The 21,358-nt window shown below is 43.4% G+C and overlaps 1 protein-coding gene across 1 annotated transcript; it reads left to right on the forward strand.

The window, feature by feature from the left end:
• Positions 1–7,676: 7,676 nt before the first annotated feature.
• Positions 7,677–19,543, forward strand: POLE3 (DNA polymerase epsilon 3, accessory subunit). The gene is made up of 4 exons (XM_082264495.1): positions 7,677–7,766; positions 10,750–10,835; positions 15,132–15,250; positions 19,143–19,543. The coding sequence occupies exons 1-4, from the start codon at positions 7,701–7,703 to the stop codon at positions 19,310–19,312; spliced, it is 441 nt and encodes a 146-aa protein (XP_082120621.1). The 5' UTR covers positions 7,677–7,700; the 3' UTR covers positions 19,313–19,543.
• Positions 19,544–21,358: the final 1,815 nt, after the last annotated feature.

The following is a 21,358-nucleotide window of genomic DNA, read 5'->3' on the forward strand; positions in this document are numbered from 1 at the left end:
CCTTGGGGGGGGGGGGGGGGGGATGGGAACCTGTTTTTGACAGGTATCCGTCCACACTTCCAGGAGACCTGACTGCAGCGAGGCCCCCCAGAAGTTCGGCCCCCTCCTCCTTCCCCCATTCGCAGCGCTCTTTGCGCAGGCAATGGCAGCGCCCGAGAGACCTCTGCTGGGGTGCCAACGCCGCTGGGTTCCAGAAGTTTTTCATGGGGGGGGGGGGGGCTAGACCCAGAGGTGTACCTAGGGCCTCCAGCGCCCTTGGCGAGGAACTGTATCAGCGCCCCCGGGGAGAGAGAGTTTGACAGAGAGACGGGGGGGGGGTTTACAGAGAGAGGGGGTGACAGAGAGAAAGAGGGGGATGAGAGAAAGCGGGTGACAGAGAGAGAGAGAGAGGGCAGGTGACAGAGGGAGAGGGCAGGTGACAGGAAGAGTGAGAGAGGTGACAGAGAGAGAGGGGGGAAACAGGGAAAGAGAGGAGGTGACAGGGAGAGAGGGGGGTGACAGAGAGGGAGAGAGAGGGCAGGTGACAGGGAGCCATAATGAGAAAGGGGGGGTGACAGGGAGAGAGAGAGAGGGGGGGGCAGGTGATAGGGAGTGAGAGGGGGGGTGACAGGGAGAGAGAGTGGGCAGGTGACGAGGGGAGAGTGAGAGGGGGGTGGCAGGGAGAGTGAGAGGGGGGTGACAGAGAGGGAGGGAGAGAGAGAGGGCAGGTGACAGGGAATGAGAGGGGGGTGACAGGGAGTGAGAGGGGGGTGACAGGGAGTGAGGGGGGGGGTGACAGGGAGTGAGAGGGGGAGACATTGTGTGCAGTGCACTGGATGGAGTCCTACCAGACACACAATGGGCAGAGGACCGCTGGGGGCGCAGGCTGCACGGAGGGGCGGTAATTCACTTCTACACTGCCAATGTTTTTGCACCCCCCTCTCAGTCTGCGCCCCTGGCGGGCGCCGTTCTCGCCAACCCCACGGTACGCCCCTGGCTAGACCTCCCCCTTTAATTACCACCTTAAAGTAAACTCCCTTTGTACCTATAGGTACTGTAAATATCTTCTAAACATGCACCGTTTAACAGATATTTACTCTATCCTGCTCCGATTACGTAATCAGCGCATGCGCTCTGAAGGAATGGCCACCCATGCTGTTTTCTCAGGGCCTGTGCCATGACCGGCGGCTCCTGCGTGCATGTGCAGGAATGACATCATAGCAGCTCCAGCCAATCACAGCACCGGAGCCCGCAAACCCTAAACAAACACTGGGGAAGGTCATCGCCTTTCATTCTAAGGTAAGTATTTCATAATGAGCTAGTATGCGATGCATGCTAGCTCATTATGCCTGTGTGTTGCAGGTTGTTTTTTTCTCTTCAGGGGGGTTTACAAAGTAGACCTACGTCGCTTGCCCACAAACCTGTAGGGGACGAGAGTGCGCCGCCGGCGGCTCGCCCCCGCTCGTTCCCTGGGGGAGCCAGCGCGTGTGACCGGTGGCTCCGATGGCCACTCGCGATCTCACGCAGGAGAGGGAAAAAGACAGACGGATGATGTAAACACAGCCGTCTGTCATTCTCACTAAAGTAAGCAAAGAGGCTCTGCGATCCTGCTATCTAGGATCGCATGTCTCTGTGGTTACTTCACTAGCCACGCCCCCTGACAGTATCATGCCCCTAGGGACACACTTAACCCCTTGATCACCAATAAAGTTAACCCCTTCCCTGCCAGGGTCATTGTTACAGTAACAGTGCATATTTATAGCACTGATTACTGTAGTAATGTCACTGGTACCCCCAAAAGTGTCAAAAATGTCAGTTAGGGGTCCGATCTGTCTGCCGCAATGTCGCAGTCCCGCAAAAAAGATCACAGATCGCCGCCATTACTAGTTAAAAAAAAAAAACAATAAAAATGACAGAAATCTTTCCCGTAGTTAGTAAACGCAATAACTTTTGCGTAAACCAATCAAAATACGCTTATTGCGTTTTTTGTTTTTTTTTACCAAAAATATATAGCCGAAAACAAATTGGCCTACAATGGTAAAAAAGTTTTTTTTTACATTTTTTTTTTTTTTTTGAGAATTTCATATAAAAAAAATGTGAAAAATATTGTTATTTTTTCAAAATTGTTGCTCTTTTTTTGTTTATAGCGCAAAAAAAAAAAAAAAACGCACAGGTGATCAAATACCACCAAAAGAAAGCTCTGTTTGTGGGAAAAAAGGGCGTCAATTTCATTTGGGTATAGCGTCGCACGACCGCGCAATTGTCCTTTTAAAATCACGCAGTGCCACGCAATTGCAAAATAGGGCCTGGTCTTTGAGCAGCCAAATCCTCTGGGGCTGTCTGCTGCCATAACTCTGGTATTTAATGTCAAAGTAACGACGTAAACAAGTGATGGGCGGTCCGGAAGTGGTTACTCTGCCAAAGAACCTGTGTAATTATTGTGTTCAGGTTTAAAGGGGTGAGGTGGCAACTGGCAACCCTATTGTTGCCCCCCCCCCCCGCAAAATGTGTGGTTACCCCTTTAAAAATGAAAAATACACTTCTAAGTTACGAACAATGGGTAAAGGTGTTGGCGCTTACAATGTAGGATGATAATTAAACATGCATAACTCTAGTGCAATAGAACCAGTGATGACTACATTACGCATTGTATGTACTTGGCTTCTCTTGGATGCTTCGGCTTTGCAGCCCCTTACAAGACCAGGGTAGTCTGGGACCACTAAAATAACAAGACCAGGGTAGTCTGGGACCACTAAAATAAAAAAACAAACACAAGGGCGCACCGGCCTAGTGCATTATCCTCCACAAATGTTTTATTGAATAAAAGGTATAAAAATACTCAAACGAGTTCTTGGTACAAGCATGTCACATTAATATAATGCCGTCAGCATCAGAACCAGAAGATATACCGTCCTCCAAAGCTTGAAAAGGTCCATGCCTCGCTCTCTGTATTGGACCAGAATAAATATTCACAGAAGGATTTAGAAATGACAAATCCCCGCTTTCATTGTTTTCTTTGTGTTAGATAGTGAAGGTAGGTTAAGCGGAACTCAGTCACTCACAAATGGCTTCCTGCCCCCTGCTGTTTCGCATTGCCATTTCTTTTTCATGAAGGTGTTTATGCACATATACCACTGGTCTCTGTCAGCCCCCAAATTCCTGAAAGAGACCGGCGGCAACATAAATGGCGCCAGCTGTAGTGCCCTGCGGCAGTTGTGGGCACATCAGCACACCATGGATCTTGCACAGCAGTCCGAAGAAACTTTTTATTGCAAAGGGATCACATCGGGATGCGACATTTGAGAGTCGCACAGGACCCCTTCGTCAGGCATGTGCAGGGGTTCTGCAGCTTACTATCATGCTGTCTCCAGGGATAGGTGGGCCGTGGAAATCCCAGGAAGCAGTGGAGCCCAGCTTAGGTTAGAAACCAGGAAGAGAAGATAAATTAAAGAAGACGTTTGGGCTATATAAAAAAAATAAAAAAAAAAAACCCCATTCATACTCCTCTTTATCCTGCAGCATTGGTGCAATGCTGCAGCTCTCCCACATCAGCTGTAAGCGGACATGGGACAGCTGTAGCATTACTGATGATGCTGCAGTCTTGCCTGTTCATACATGTGAAAGCCTGCAAACCGAGTGATCACATGACTGCTGATCACTCAGTTCCCCCGTCTTGTCGGATCAGAGACTGATGACTGTCAGTCTTTCCCTCCAGCGTTCTCTGGAGCACCGGGTTGAAGAAGGTGCGGAAGCAACTTGCTTTGGCTCTCAGCTAAGAGGTGGGGGCCAGCTGTTATTTTTGCAGCTGGGTGGATCCCAACAATATGGTCAGGATCCTTTCAGACCCTGAAGCAGCTCTGCCATGTCAGCTGATAGCTGGCAGAAGCACGCCGTAAGCTGACTCTGAGTCACCGGGGAGCAGAAGTTTGTGCATTCCTGTGACCCAGAAGAGAAGTATGACCAAAAGAGCTTTGGCCATACTTCCCTTTTAAGCAAAAAAAAAATTAAATGGTAAATAATGGTAAGAAATACAATAAAAACTCCTAAAATCTGTGGAAGAGGGACACTGTAAGATGTTTAGGTTCCACTTTACCATTTGTCTGTGACCTGATTGGGTAGATTTCCTCCTTAGTTCCTGTCTCTGTTTCCACCAAACAAACGTTAAAAGTGTGGTTGTCGCCAACTGGGGTAAGTACAGGTGTGTTCAGTTTCTAGTCCGAACCCAGCTAAGCGATCCCGCCAGGAAACTGTCGCTGTTCAGAGCTACTTCAGAGCGGTCAAGGCATTCCCCACACCCTTTGTATATATGGGGTAGAGAATGTCTCGGCCGCTTACCTGGCTCTGTACAGTTGTGGCCAAAAGTTTTGAGAATGACACAAATATATATTTTTACAAAGTTTGCTGCTTCAGTGTTTTAGATCTTTTTGTTAGATGTTACTATGGTATACTGAAATATAATTACAAGCCTTTAATAAGTGTCAAAGGCTTTTATTTATAATTACATTAAGTTTACGTGAAGAGTTAATATTTGCAGTGTTGACCCTTCTTTTTCAAGATCTGCAATTCACCCTGGCATGCTGTCAGTCAACATCTGTGCCACATTCTGACTGATGGCAGCCCATTCTTGCATAATAAATGCTTGGAGTTTTTTTTAGAATTTGTATTTTTTTTTTTTTTTTTGTTTACCTGACTTTTGAGGATTGACCACATATCCTCAAAGGGATTAAGGTCTGGGGAGTTTCATGGCCATGTACCTAAAATGTCGAAGTTTTGTTTCCAAAGCCACTTATGGCTCGTTTCCACTGAGCTTTCTGTTTCGGTACGGTACGCTATTTTTGCCGTTTCCATTATGAATGGTACCCTAATTCCGAACCGTACCACTTTTTTGGTACCCTTTCTTTGGGGGTACCAAGCACATTAGTACCGTACCAACTGGGTGGAGCTACACTCTGCAGAACTTTGGTTGACAGAGAATTCTCTATCACAGCTTTCCTGCTACACCACGCCTATCATGAAAGGGTACTATTGGCAGTGGAAACTAGGCCTGCACGATATTGGAAAAAAAATATATTGCGATATTTTTTTTCCAACGATATATATTGCGATATTGTGGGACCCGTCCTTTATATGGAGAAATATAAAGGAGGTTGGCTGCAGCCCACTTCAGAATATAACCCTGGAAGGGGTTATATAATGGATTATAAAAAGGAAGAGGAAGTGATTGGCGCTGCCAGTATATATGTGAAATACAATAAATAATCTATATTGACATGGTGTGTATACAAAAAGGGAAAAGTAGATGTATGTATGTATGTATATGTAGAGGAAAATAAATTATTAATAATTCAGAGGTGATTTATATATTAATAATTTATTTTCCTCTACATATACATACATCTACTTTTCCCTTTTTGTATACACACCATGTCAATATAGATTATTTATTGTAATTCCCATATATACTGCTACTGGCAGTGGTGGTAGGAGGCTCGTGCAGGCTGCAGTCCGCCCCACACGTTCAGTGAGTCTCACTCTCCGCCCTAGTTTTCTCAATGGCACATTCAGGGAGCCAATCGCGCCGTGAGTAGCGGCACAGCGAACCAATCAGGTGTGCAGGCACGCGTGATTGGTTAGCTGTGCAGCTGCACACGGCGTGATTGGTTGCCTGAATGTGCCATTGAAAAAACTAGTGCGGAGAGTGAGACTCGCTGAACGTGTGGGGCGGGCTGCAGCCTGCAGTGGATTGGATGTGTGAGTTCTCCTACGAGTCCCTGCCTAACACGGAAGTCTGCGAGTCCTCCTGTACTCCTCCGAGTCCCTTCCCCCTGCTTATGCAAATATCGTGACCTCGGCGATATGAATATCGCCTACGGCCACTGAACGATAGTCGATATCATATCGACTATCGTTCAGCCCTAGTGGAAACGCAATGTGTACCGAACCGTACCGTACTGAACTGAACCGTATCGTACCACTCAGTGGAAACGAGGCATTAGTTATCATTTTTGCCTTAAGGCAAGGTGCTCCATCATGCTGGAAAATGCATTGTTCCTCACCAAATTGTTCTTGGATGGTTGGGAGACGTTGCTCTTGGAGGATGTTTTTGTACCATTCCTTTTTCATAGCTGTGTTCTTAGGCAAAATTGTGTGTGAGTCCACTCCCTTGGCTGAGAAGCATCCCCACACATTAAAGGTCTCAGGATGCTTTAAGCCCCGTACACACGTACCGAATGTTGGCCGTAAATATTCGGCCGACGACCGATCGGCCGATTGTAGGCTTGTTAGTATGATGCTTCCGACAGCGCATTTTCGGCCGAACAGAATCTGTCGTGCAGGCATTAAAATTTTTGTTGGCCAACACCAGAACGGCCGATTGTTCGCCAGTCAGTACAGAATTCGGCCGACAAACAGCCGATTAGCACGACTGGGCATGCTCAGAAAAGAAAAAAGACATGGAAAGTTAACCATCACATGACATCACTTCTGCAGTCGGCTGTTGTTGGCCGACAAAATTCGTGTGCAGTCTTTTGCAGTTTTCAGCCGACAGGACAGCACCAGACAAAAGACGGCCGATCGTTCGGCCGACATTCGGTACGTGTGTACGGGGCTTTACTGTTGGCATGACACAGGACTGATGGTAGCGCTGACCTTTTCTTCTCCACACAAGGTTTTTTTACGGATGCCCCAGATAATCGAAAAGGGGATTTATCAAAGAAAATGACTTCACCCCAGTCCTCAGCAGTCCAATCCCTGTACCTTTTGCAGAATATCAGTATGTCCCTGATGTTTTTCCTGGAGAGAAGTGGCTTCTTTGCTGCCCTTCTTGACACCTGGCCAATCTCCTAAAAGTCTTTGCCTCGCTGTGTGTGCTGATGACCTCACAAATGCTGCCGCCATTCCTGAGCAAGCTCTGCTCTGGTGGTGCCCCGATCCCGCAGCTGAAAGAACTGTAGGAGACGGTCCTGTCGCTTGCTGGACTTTCTTGGGCGCCTTTAAGCCTTCTTCACAAATGCAGTGGAAATGTTTTTAATGGGATTAAGTTCATTTTAATGGCAAAGAGGGACTTTGCAATTCATTGAAAATCATCTGATCACTTCTCATAACATCCTGGAGTATATGCAAATTGCCATCATAAAAACTGAGGCAGCAGACTTTGTGAAAATGTAATATTTGTGTCATTCTCCACTTTTTGCTATGGCTGTACAGGGGTAGCCTAGGTGGGTTCAGACTAAGATCTGAACACACCTGAGCTTATCTTTAGTCCCAGGATAAGAAGGCCCAGACAGCAATGGAAACCCTTCCTCCACTCCTCGAAAATGTGATTTTGTCTGTGTCTCCTTTCAAAAGATTTTCCCTCCTGTCCTGACAACAATCGACTGGAGATTTCCCTAATAGGAACACCGCAGTAATAACCTGACCGAGGCTCTAACCTTCCTATGCTCCATGCAAGGTAAAGGAATACATTTTGGCTGCTGATAGGTTGAGTCATTAACCAAGAGCAGTCTTACGAGGAGGCACTTTTGACTTGTCTGGGAAATGACTGAAAGTATGGAAGACAGATGGTCAGCTTAACAGCCAAGCAGCTAACCTTTTCGGCAGTGGCAGCCTCTGGTGGTAGATGACCCCCCCCCCCCACATTCACTGTAGAGGTGAATTGATATCCTTTGTGTCTGTGGATTTCCAATTCCTAATGTTTCTGTTTCTCTTTCTAGCTGGTCAAGATGGCCGAGAGACCAGAGGATCTCAATTTACCCAATGCTGTTGTCACCAGGATTATCAAAGAGGCAGTAAGAAGATTTTTGTTTGTTTTCGGGATGTATACATTTTATAGTGTTCAGAGAAGTATCCCACTCCCCTTGAGTCCAGCATGTCAGCAGTAGAGGTTGCTGCTGTTGGTTGCCCACTCATTCTCATTGTTAAATGATATCTATGGGCCTCCTGCAGGCTAGGACCTAAACCTGTGTATGGTAAATTCCTGCATATTTCCCCTGCTTGGATAGCCCAGGTAAATACTCAATTTTGTACACTGATATGCAAAAACCTAACATTTTTTATGGGTGTCACCGGAAGAAAAAAAAGAATGGAGAAATCTTCCCATGGGAAAAACTGTTTGAGAGGACAATTATTGTTGTACAGGATTTTATATAGCACCAACAGTTTGCACAGCTCTTTACATTATAAAGGGAGACCGTTACAATACAAGAGGCTTAGGAAGGCACCGCTCATGAAAGCTTACAATCTAACAGGGAGGGGCAAGTGATACAAATAGTAATAACTGTGGGGAATGAGCTGTTGGGAACATTTAAAGCTTCAGTTGCTAGATCATTCCTGAAGAGATGCGTTTTCAGGGATCATTTAAAATTGACAGAGTAGAAGATAGTCAGACAGATTGGGGTGTAGAGCTCCAGGGGATGGGAGAGGCTCTGGAAAAGTCCTGGAGGTGACAAAGGAGGTTTTGGAAAGAGCAGAGAGGATGGTTTGGGTGATATATCGAGACAAGATTGATGATGTAGCTTGGGGCAAAGATGTGGCTGGCTTTGTGTGTTTAGTATTTTTAACCACTTGCCGACCGCCGCACGACTATCTACGGCGGCGGTCAGCCCCTCACAGGCAAAGTGACGTAGGTCTACGTCGCTCGCCTGTGAGGGTTTAGGGAGCGAGCGCGCGCCGCCGGAGGCGCGCTCCCGCTCCCGCGTGGTCACGGACCCCCCCGCGCGCGTGACCGGCGGACCCGATCGCCGCCGGCCACTCTGCGATCGGCGGGGGAGAGGGAGATAGTCAGGCAGCTTGTGTAAACAAGCTGCCTGTCATTCTCCTCTCTGTATGAGAGCTGATCACATGGATCTACTATGTAGATCCATTGATCACTCTGCATACAGTTGAAGCCACAGCCAATCACAGTTAGAATCACGCCCCTAGGGACACACACAGCCCCTCCCTCTCAAATAAAGTTAACCCCTTCACTACCAGTGCATTTTTACAGTAACAGTGCATATGTATAGCACTGATTACTGTAGAAATGTCACTGGTAACCCCAAAAGTGTCAAAAATGTCAGTCAAGGGTCCGATCTGTCCGCCGCAATGTCGCAGTACCGCAAAAAAAATCGCAGATCGCCGCCATTACGCGTTAAAAAAAAAAACAACAAAAATGACAAAAATCTTTCCCTTTGTTAGTAAACGCAATAACTTTTGCGCAAACCAATCAAAATACGCTTTTTGCGATTTTTTTTACCAAACATAGGTAGCATAAAACAAATTGGCCGAAAATATTAAAAAATTTTGATTTTTACATTTTTTTTTGGGGGAATTTCATATAAAAAAAAGGGAAAAATATTGCTATTTTTGCAAAATTTACGCTCTTTTTTTGTTTATAGCGCGTGATCAAAAAATCGCACAGGTGATCAAATACCACCAAAAGAAAGCTCTGTTTGTGGGAAAAAAAGGACGCCAAATTCGTTTCGGTACAGCGTCGCACGACCGCGCAATTGTCCGTTAAAGTCACGCAGTGCCGAATCGCAAAATGCCCTCTGGTCGTTTAGCAGCCAAATCCTCCGGGGCTTAAGTGGTTAATTTTATACATCGAGCAAGTAGAAGGATTGGCAGAGAGGGGTAATGAAAACTGAATGGTTGGTGAGGTGGATGAGACTGGTAGCGGCAGTCATTATAGACTGAAGGGAGGTAGTCCCCTTTGTCCAGGTGAGCAATAACAAGGGAGTGAATGAATACCTCTTTCCATTTGGCTTGTCTCTGGAACAGAAAAAAAGGAAAATTTCCCCCTTGGGAGAAAAACAAATTAGAATAATTTTTCTCATTTTATCTCCCAGTGAAAATGATGATTGGGAGGCAGACTGATATAAAAAAAAAAAAAAAAAAAGAAGAATTCTTATACAGGGCCTGGCTGCTCTGAAGTTTTAGGTTTAGATATACTTTTACCAGTGATTGTGAGTCCTGTTCCCCTCCAAATAGTCATATGAAAAAAAATTAAGCCACCCCCATGAAAATTGTTGCTTTTTTTTTTTTTTTTTGTACTTCTAAAGATGTATTGGCTTTATCTATAGGCACTATCTGAATCCAGATCTAATGTTTGCCTGTTCAAATATGTAGTATACTTATTTTTACATGATTATATGTGAGCAGTGTGGTATAAATAAGAAGATACTTCAATTAACTTTTTACTCTAATATCCATCATATACTGAGTGCTTCCCCTAAACTGAATTTTCTTAGGGCTTATTCACACAGGTGCAAGAGCCGTTGTTCATGCATCTAGAGCAGTCTGATACTGCATGCAGGCAGCCTGTGTTAGTCAATGGAAATGCAGCTCCTGCACAGACCCACCGTTTGGTGGATGGGCACATGGCCCTAAACGCACGCTAACTGTGTTTGGGGCTGTGAACCTCATCCCTGCACACCTGTAAACTCGTTTGACTAACCTAAGCTGCCGGTACGCAACTCCAGCCACATAAACAAACGGCTCTTGCCTTGTGTGCTGGCCCCTGTGCCTGTGTGAATGAGCCCTTGTTTAGAGGAAATTGACAGGGTCTATGTCAGGGGTCTCAAACTGCTGGCCCTCCAGCTGTTGCAGAACTACAATTTCCATGAAGCATTGCAAGGCTGACAGTTACAAGCATGACTCCCATAGGCATGATGGGACCTGTAGTTTTGCAACAGCTGGAGCTGCCAGTTTGAGACCCCTGGTCTATCTAAAGCCCCCTTACACTTGTCCAATGTAAGTAGATGATGGTCTTTCTGTTTCTTTTTCTGTTTGCAGTTACCAGAAGGAGTAAATGTATCTAAAGAAGCACGCAGTGCAATCTCACGGGCAGCCAGTGTCTTTGTCCTTTATGCAACATCCTGGTAAGTATCTACCCGGTGAATTATGTATTTTAGGGGGAATCCTTTTGTGTTCTTGTAGGGGAAAAAAATGGAACAATGTTCTTGTAGTTCTTCCAGAGCTTCAAATCAAACTATGGTGATTACAACTGTGAGTGATGTCTGCTATGACAATCTGTACAAGGCAATATCAGAGATCATTGGAGTCCTCTGTTTGGTGTAAACAAACTGCAGGTCATTTGTTTCTGTGACTTGAGTTGGAATTTGAAATGTTCCCATATTTAATTTGTCTAGGACACGGCTCCCTGACCCCTCCCAGCAAAGGCAAATTTCTGTCCAAAACCTCCGCATTAGCAAATAGAATGAAACAAATCTGACATTTTAAGGCTGCGGTCTGGAATGCCAGGGTAAAGGACCCCACTTTAATAGCATGGAGCTTCTCTTCTGTCCTGGGGTTGTGTCAAATCTGCTCTATGCTAATGCTCCCTTTCTCTGTGTCTTTTCAGCCTGATTAAGTATGTATCTATGTCTGGATCCAGGTGAGGCAGTCATGTTGTGGTGACAGAATAGGTTACCAATACCTCCAGTGAATTGATTGGCTGCCCTCAGAGTAATGAAGATAAAGGGAATACATTATGAGTACTCTTTAATTTATTATTATACAGGATTTACAGTGGGAAACGCAGAGTGTACTGCGTGCCCCCCACAGGGAGCGCGCACGCAGCTTATGCACAGGAAGATGTAAATTGACGCCCTCCCGGCAATTTAGGCTTGCGTGTAGCCACCTTATGGCTATAGCATGGGCAGGAACAGGTTAATAATAGACTTCACTCCCCTTCTAGGCATTGATAAAGCCTTTGAAAAATTTTTGTATCCATCTCCTAACTTGTGCCTGGCCAGAGATCTTTTGCTAGTGCCTTGCCACCTATAGTTGATAAGTTTGCTTCAGATGCACTATCGGGGACTGAAATGCTCAAGGAAAGCTTAGCTAATCAAAATGATCACAGTTGAAAGTCACATGGCTTTGTGTACTATTAATGTGATTAGCTACACCTGATTGCGTTTACAAGGGGTGATCCTTTTTCCACCTCAGTGATCCTGTTTTTGAAATGTATACAGTATCTCACAAAAGTGAGTACACCTCTCCCATTTTTGTTAATATTTTAAATCTTTTCATGTGACAACACAGAAGAAATTACACTTTGCTACAATGTAAAGTAGTGAGTGTGCAGCTTGTATAACAGTGTAAATTTGCTGTCTCCTCAAAATAACTCAACACACAGCCATTAATGTCTAAACGGCTGGCAAAAAAGTGAGTATACCCCTAAGTGAGAATGTCCAAGCTACAGGTCATTGAGGGAACCATGAATGCCAACATGTACTGTGACTTACTGAAGCAGAGCATGATCCCCCTCCCTTTCGGAGACTGGGCCACAGGACAGTATTCCAACATAACCACCCCAAACACACCTCCAAGACGATCACTGCCTTCCTGAAGAAACTGAGGGTAAAAGTGATGGACTGGCCAAGCATCTCTCCAGACCTAAACCCTATTAAGCATCTGTGGGGCATCCTCAAACAGAAGGTGGGGGAGTGCAAGGTCTCTAACATCCACCAGCTCTATGTCATCATGGAGGAGTAGAGGAGGACCCCCAGTGGCAACCTGTGAAGGTCTGGTGAACTCCATGCCCAAGTGGGTTAAGGCAGTGCTGGAAAATAATGGTGGCCACACAAAATATTGACACTTTGGCCTCAATTTGGACATTTTTAACTTGGAGGTGTACTCACTTTTGTTGCCAGTAGTTTAGACATTAATGGCTGTGTGTTGAGTTATTTTGAGGGGATAGAAAATTGACACTGTTATACAAGCTGTACACTCACTACTGTACATTGTAGCAAAGTGTCATTTCTTCAGTGTTGTCACACGAAAAGGTATAATAAAATATTTACAAAAATGTGAGGGGAGTACTCACTTTTATGAGATGGTGTGTGTGTGTGTGTGTGTGTGTGTGTGTATGTATGTATGTGTGTGTATATATATATATATATATATATATATATATATATATATATATATATATATATATAATGTGTGTGTACAGTACCTTGCAAAAGTATTCACTCCCTTGACTTTTTACCTACTTTGTTACATTACAGCCTTAAGTTCAATGTTTTGTTAATCTGAATTTTATGTGATGGATCAGAACACAATAGTTGAAGTTGGTGAAGTGAAATGAGAAAAATATATGCATAAAACAATTTTTTAGAAATGGGAAAAAGAAAATTGGCATGTGCGTATGTATTCACCCCCTTTGTTATGATGCCCATTAAAAGCTCTGGTGCAACCAAATACCTTCAGAAGTCACATAATTAGTGAAATGATGTCCACCTGTGTGCAATCTAAGTGTCACATGATCTGTCATTGCATATACACACCTTTTCTGATGCTGCAATACCTAAGCAAGAGGGCACCACTAACCAAACACTGCCATGAAGACCAAGGAACTCTCCAAACAAGTAAGGGACAATGTTGTTGAGAAGTACAAGTCAGGGTTAGGTTATAAAAAAATATCCAAATCTTTGATGATCCCCAGGAGCACCATCAAATCTATCAAAACCAAATGGAAAGAACATCGCACAACAGCAAACCTGGCAAGAGACAGCCACCCACCAAAACTCACAGACCGGGCAAGGAGGGCATTAACCAGAGAGGCAGCACAGAGACCTAAGGTAACCCTGGAGGAGCTGTAGTGTTCCACAGCAGAGATTGGAGTATCTGTACATAGGAGGACAATAAGGCGTACGCTCCATAGAGTTGGGCTTTATGGCAGAGTGGCCAGAAGAAAGCCATTACTTTCAGCAAAAAACAAAATGGCACGTTTTGAGTTTTGCGAAAATGCATGTGGGAGAATCCCAAAATGTATGGAGGAAGGTGCTCTGGTCTGATGAGACTAAAATTTAACTTTTCGGCCATCAAAGAAAACGCTATGTCTGGCGCAAACCCAACACATCACCCAAAGAACATCATCCCCACAGTGAAACATGGTGGTGGCAGCATCATGCTGTGGGGATGTTTTTCAGCAGCCGGGACTGGGAAACTGGTCAGAGTTGAGGGAAAGATGGATGGTGCTAAATACAGGGATATTCTTGAGCAAAACCTGTACCACTCTGTGCGTGATTTGAGGCTAGGACGGAGGTTCACCTTCCAGCAGGACAATGACCCCAAACGCACTGCTAAAGCAACACTTGAGTGGTTTAAGGGGAAACATGTAAATGTGTTGGAATGGCCTAGTCAAAGCCCAGACCTCAATCCAATAGAAAATCTGTGGTCAGACTTAAAGATTGCTGTTCACAAGCGCATACCATCCAACTTGAAGGAGCTGGATCAGTTTTGCAGGGAGGAATGGGCAAAAATCCCAGTGGTAATATGTGGCAAGCTCATAGAGACTTATCCAAAGCGACTTGGAGCTGTGATTGCCACAAAAGGTGACTTTCCAAAGTATTGACTTTAGGGGGGTGAATAGTTATGCACATTGGCTTTTTCCTGTTATTTTGTCCTATTTGTTGTTTGCTGCACAATAGAAAAAAATAAAAGTTGTGGGCATGTTCTGTAAATTAAATGATCCAAATCTCAAACAATCCACATTAATTCCAGGTTGTGAGGCAACAAAACACGAAAAATGCCAAGGGGGTGTAAATACATTTGCACTGTGTAAATTTTTTTTTTTTTTTTTTTTGTGTTCTATCTTTTCACATGGATGTTATAAATGCATCTGGATACAACAAAATCTGTGTCTTCGTTTTCAGGCTCCGAAGCAACAAAATGTGAATATTTTAAAAGAGGGTGATTCTTTCTTTTCTATAGCCACTGTATATAGGGCCAACAGTTTGTGTAGAGCTTTACAACATAAGGGCAGAAAGTACAGTTACAATACAATTCTAAACAGGAGGAATCAGACAGCCTGGCTTGTTACAGTTACAATCTAAAAGGAAGAATGATGCAAAAGGTAATAACTGTGGGAGATGAGCTGATGGAGAAAGTAGAAATACAGTTGTTGGGTGGAGGTGGCATGGGCTTCTCTGAAGAGAAGGGTTTTAAGGGATCACCTAAAAGTGGACAGAGTAGGAAATGGCCAGACAGATTGGGGTAGAGAGTTCCATTTGAATAGGAGAGGCTTGAGGGAAGTCCTGGAGGCAAGTATGGGAGGAGTTGACGAGGGAGCTAGAGAGCGGGATGTCTTGGGAGTAGTGAAGAGAACAATTTGGTTGGTATTTTGAGACTAGGTTAGTGTGATACATTGACATTATTGTCTTCTTTAGCGCCAACAATTTTGCAATGAAGCAGAAGAGGAAAACGCTGAATGTGAATGATGTGATGTCGGCCATGGAAGAGATGGAGTTCCAGCGTTTTCTGGGTCCCCTTAAAGAGGCTCTAGAGGGTAAAGACTGTTTTAATCTGAGATTTTCAAACCTGAATTGCATTTTATTTTTATCCAGTGACAAAACGGTTCTTTTAAAAAGCTTAAAGTGACCCTTTAGGTGTTATTGTATGTAAAACATACCAAGAAATAGACTGCATAAATTGCCTTTCTGGTGGGACTGTTTATTGAAAAGCTGCTCACTGTCCTCTTCAAGCTATTGCCTGTTTCCCCCTCTGCTCACTATGGTTTCTCCCTCCCAATTGGTATGTCACTACAGGTTGTACAACCCAGTGGGGGGGGGGGGGGGTGGGGGGGGCACAGATTATTCACAGACCCAAAAGTGTGAATACTTGCAGAGGATGGTGGCAGTTAAGTGGTAATGTTTCAAGAAATGGGCCAGAAAGGTAAGTATTTGAGTTTTCTTTTTGCAGGTTTGTTGTATATGCACGTCATCTAGTTCTGACAGGGTCACTACAAGACAAACAGGCACGAGATGTAGAGAAAAAGCTGCCAAAAATTCTGTTCAGATCTCGCACTTCTTGCATTAAAATGCCAGTAGCGGAAGGCTTAGGAAGTGGGTAGAGAAGGCGTCAAGCTCCACTTGTAAAGTAAAAAATTTGAATCTGCATAGAACTTTAGCTGCTTACATTTCTGGATTTTTTTTTTTTTCCCCGCAATGCTACACAAGCAAAGCAGGATGAACAAAATGTCAAAAACACATTTACATTTTAAGGGGAAAAAAAATAAAATAGAATCTGATAAATTATTTGTACAATAGCCAATATATGGATCCCTGCCAGCTGACTCTTTGTGTGCACCACATCTCATAAATCGTAGGAACCCCAACACGCAAAGTATTTTTACCAGTTTTTTCAGCTACAATGTTAACTGCAAAGTTTCATAAAAATATTCATTTTAATTCAAACTGATTTCTGCAAAAGTCTATGCTGAGCATGGCGTGTATATAAAAATAAACCAAGGCGTGTGTGTGTTTGTTTTTTGTTTTTTTTCCTTTCTTTCTTATATTGAACCCTGCATTTACATCTGAGAGTTAGTCCCCCAACATGACACAGACCTCAAATCGTTTTTCAAGCGTTTGTCTCTGAAAATGCCACATTTACTTAAGTACTGTACTACACAAGGGGAATAAAGCTGCACTGCCTCTTAAATCCCCCCCCCCTCCCCCAATCTGTATGAAATGAGGCGTGTGATGTTTCTGTGGCCCCAGGCATACCCAGTATCACTGTATTCATCCCATCATTTCGTCTTATGTGGCTTTTAGAAGGTAGATCCATCTCTTTTCACTTCCTAAGGTGTTGATCATCCCCACGTGGATCCATGCTTATCTAGTGTAATGCTACAAATTTTAAAAACAGATGTATCAAAATGATGTACAACATCAATATGTTCATATAAGAAATTCGCCAGCAACCCAGTATGTTCCAAATTCTTTAACTACAGACCAGTTGTGCTTGGGTAAAGTTTCTTCAGTACACCAATATGTTGGCTAGTAGGGGGGTAGATGTTTTCCAATTAAAATAATGTGATCACATATTCCTTTGCAGAATATAGAGTGCTCTGCATGTGCATAGCATTAGATCTATAATTCCATGTATCTAACGAGTGGCCTGATTTTTCTGGTAGAATCTGTTTTCATTAGGTAATCTGATCACCCTTTCATCCAATATTCTTTTTCCACGAAAGCATGGATCCCTCACTTTATTTGGGCCTTGATAGTGACTATACAAATCTATCGTAGATTAAACCGATTTAAACACAACTGCTGGATAATTTTGTCTTTGACTGCATGATTGGTTGATTGGTACCAATAGCTCTGCAAGATTCTACATACATGTTGTCAATGTACCTATGCCACACCAGAATGTGCCACAGGTACTTCATTCGAGGCCTTGGAGGGTTCCCACTCCTCAGGTACAGGTTAGCATATGGCGGGGCACATTGTGTCCTCATCGCAACTCTCTGCATCTGGAGGAAGTGAGAGCCCCCAAATATTTCCTGTTAAAATGTGTTTGAGAAGCTGTAAACCAAAATAGTTATGTGCCTATGTTGACTGCCCCTTTTCTCTCAAAGCTCCCTCTTGTGGGAGATGCTGCAACAGAATGCATCCAAATTTATGGCCGTGTCAGAAAAGGATGTAAGGTAACTTAACTTGAAGAGTTGTAAAGGCAGAAAGTTTTTTTTTTTTTTTTTTTATCCTAATGCATTCTAGAGCTGCACAAATAACCATTAAAATATCACGATCTTGATTCAAACACCCCCCCCCCCCCCCACGATCTTAATCTGGCATTTCCACGATTTGTAGAGTGCAGAGCCGTTCTCTGCTTACTCACAGCTGTCAAAAAAAAGAGCTTCCAGCAAATGTTTATCAACATTGCTCAGTGCTGGGAGATAACTATAAACATGTTTTACATTTGTATAATTTTGTTATTTTAGATCAAAGGGTTGAACTTCAATCAAATGAGGACAGTTTAACCACTTAAAGACCAGGCATTTGTTTGACACTTGTTGCTTACAAGTTAAAAATCATCATCATTTTTTTTTTCTAGATAATTACTTAAAACCTCCAAACATTATATATTTATTTTTTTTAGCAGAGACCCCCAGATAATAAAATGGCGGTTGTTGCAATATTTTATGTCACACTGTATTTGTGCAACGGTCTTATGAACGCAATTTTTTGGGGAAAAAATACTTTACTGTTTATCTTTTTTAAAAATTCATTAAAGTTCGCTATATTATATATATATATATATATATCTCGTTTTTTTTATATGATGTGAAAGATGATGTTACGCTGAGAATCGTGATCTTTATTCTTAGCAAAAAAATTGTGATTCTCATTTTATCCAGAATCGTGCAGCTCTAATGCTTTCTATGCATTAAGATAAAAAGCCTTTTGTGTGTAGCAGCCTCCCTCAGCCCCCCTAATTACCCACCTGCACCTCATCTCTATCCAGTGATGTCAAAGAGTCCCTTGGCTGCCTGGGACTCTCCCTCCTGATTGGCTGAGACCCAGCAGCAGTGCCATTGGCTCCTGATGCTGTCAAGCCAGTTAGCCAATCAGGGGAGAGAGGGGGCGGGGTCAAATGACAGCGCTGTGTCTGAATGGACACACGGAGCTGCAGCTCGGGTGCCCCCATATCACACTGCTTGCTGTGGGGGCACTCGACAGGAGGAAGGGGCTAGGAGCAGCAAAGAGGGACCTGAGAAAAGGAGGATCCGGGCTGCTCTGTGCAAAACCAACTGTACAGAGCAGGTAAGTGTTAAACATGTTTGTTATTTGAAAAAATAAAATAAAAAAACATCAGACCTAACAATCACTTTAAAGTGGTTGTAAACCCCATTCATGAAATCTGACCTGGGCATATATATCTGTAGTGTTTACCTATCTCTTTCCAAAGCTCTGAGTGTCGTGTCTCTCTGGTGCTCCGTTCCTGAGTGTCGTGTCTCTCTGGTGCTCCGTTCCTCGATTATCAGCTTGATAACTTCTGACAAGCTCTCCAACACACGAGATAAAAGCAGCTGGGAACTTGGAGATAGATAAGCAGAGAGCTTGTCTATTCAGACTGCAGATCTGCAGGTTTCTTTGTTCCACTGCGGAGGGGGGTGCCTTTTCTCCAATACAGCTCTCACGCAGTGTATGCCAAGACTCCACACCCACCGCTACGTGTTGCTGAATGAGAACGTGCACATTGTGTAACTAATATTTTTCTTTCTAATGAATGGAGAAAGGGAAAGAGCAGATATACATGTCAAACCTATGTAGAAAGATTTGTTTAATCTCTGTGTATTATCTCTGAGGCTGTTCACTTCACTGGGTATAGAAGAGGGTTTACAACAACCTTAATTGCATCAAGCTAAAAATGAGCAATGTCTACCTTTTCTGCAGGTTACAGGCAGGAACAGAAGGGAAAGAAAGAAGCTTCAGAGTTGAAGAAGAAGGACAAAGATAAGAAAGGAGATGGAGAGGAGGACAAAAGCAGAACAGATGACAATGAAGATGAGGAGGAAAAGATGGAAGAGGACGAGGTGATAGAAGATGAGGAAGTGGATAACTGAGCAATCCTTTGTAATAGGACATTGGTGTCAGTTTTGTGACACTTCGTGAGCGTGGAGAGTTTGGTCTTCATGCCTATCCAATGGTTCTCCGGCCTAAACATTTTCTGCAAGACTGTTAAATGACCTGGTTGTGAGGGTCGATCCATAGTTGGCAATGTGATCTGACAGCAGTAAGATAATTTGTTGCACAAAGAAGAACATTTGTTATTGGTGTCTCTTTTTCCTTAGACTTGTTAATAAAAAAAATATGAAAAGTTTTTTTTTTTCTAATTAGCAGCTTTTAAGTCTTTACTGTTGTTTTAAAGAAAAAGTTCACTTTAAAAAAAAAAAAAAAAAAATTATAAATGCACATTTTTTATTTTTTTGTTGCAGGAGCCTTTAAAGCATTGCACAAGCCATGCAGATATGTCAGTGTACCTCGTACAAGCAAGCCGATACATTCTGACAAGAAGACTCAATGAACTACCACAGCGCTGTGGTAGTTCATTGAAAACTAGAAGCCCACAGCTGCAAAGGCTGCCGGACTTTGTAGTTTTCCGTTCACAGAAGACTAAATAAATGACGTGGTCAGAGCCCTGTACGGCTGCATCTTTTTTTGAATTGTGGCAGCAGACAGGGGGAGAAGATCTCTGGTTTGCTGTCGCATTTGGGGGGGGGTGCACAGGGGCCGCTGCATTCATTACATGTTACACCCTGAATATGGTTGTAACATGTTATGAAAGGTGGTAAATTTATCCTCTAACAGGGTGTTGACCTGACACCATTGCCATTTAGCTGTTTCAGCAAAACCACTAAGTGATACCACCGATTGGCTATTTCTTGTATATTGCCACCTGGTAAAAGAAATACTTTGGATCAAACAGTCCGGGCCTTTGTGCTGCATGCCCATTATTTGGAGCGCTCACATAAAGATATTTCCCTACAAGGCACGATTCATATATGCAATTAGGGGAACATTAAGCACTTTTCAATTCACAGCAAAAGCATCACATCATTCTCTAGAAAAGAGGCTAATCTTGTAACTCTTTGACTTACCAGCATGATGAAATACTTCTCTTCTAGAGAAAATGCTGCTCTAGGTCCCCTTCAGCGTTTCTTGCACGTCCGATAGCCAAAGCGTTTGGTCATAAGACCTCAAGGGAAGAGATGCTGATCTGAATTCTTCCCCAGATACTATGGGACCAAGAGGGAGTATTGACTCCTTCAAAGTATTCTAGCCCTTCCAGTGCTGTTTCTTTACCCAAGCAATGATATATTAAATTACTCTAAATTCCCAGAACAAGCAATATTTTACTACTAGGGGCATGTTTACAAAGCGAGGAGGAAAGACGGAAAAGACAAGAAGCAAATTGAAGGTACAGGAATATCTATGTCAGCGTGCAGAGGGATTGCAAACTACTATGGCCCTCCAGCTGTTCAGGAACTACAATTCCAATGAGGCATTGTAACTCTCTGACATTCACAGACATGACTAGGCATGATGGGAATTGTAGTTCCTGAAGAGCTGGAGGGCCATAGCTTAGACATAGCTGTACTACACTATCTGAGTTCCTTTACTTCTGAGGTGAACCTGATCATCTGTTGGGGTTCGCCAGCCTGGTACTGGAGTAGAGTTTATAGTTTTCTAGCCTTATCATCTGGTCTTGATGCGGTTAAGAACCGAAGAGGCTTCCACTTTGACCACTCTATAACTTGAGGGTTATTTTCCTCTGGTAAGCCGGTTTTCCTCCTGACACAGTGGTGAAGTGTGCTTTCAAGAGTCACGGCATCTGGTGTGGGGATCATCTCTGTTTCTTTTATGAACATTCCATTATTAGACTTTTTTAGAGTTTTTTTTAAATTATATTTTTAGTTTTGGCGCTGCACCCCATTGTTTATAATCTTTAACTACTGATTCTAAAGTGGATTTATGATTTCTATTATTGTACTAAATATTATTTCCAAACTCCTGCAATCTGTCTCATGGACTCCATAAACCACATCATTACCCAAAGTAATCTCCCACTAAACATATCAGTTTTATTGTACAAAAAATAATAATTTGGA

The sequence above is a fragment of the Pelophylax lessonae genome, assembly GCF_965119305.1.
Source record: "Pelophylax lessonae genome assembly, chromosome: 7".
NCBI lineage: Eukaryota > Metazoa > Chordata > Amphibia > Anura > Ranidae > Pelophylax > Pelophylax lessonae.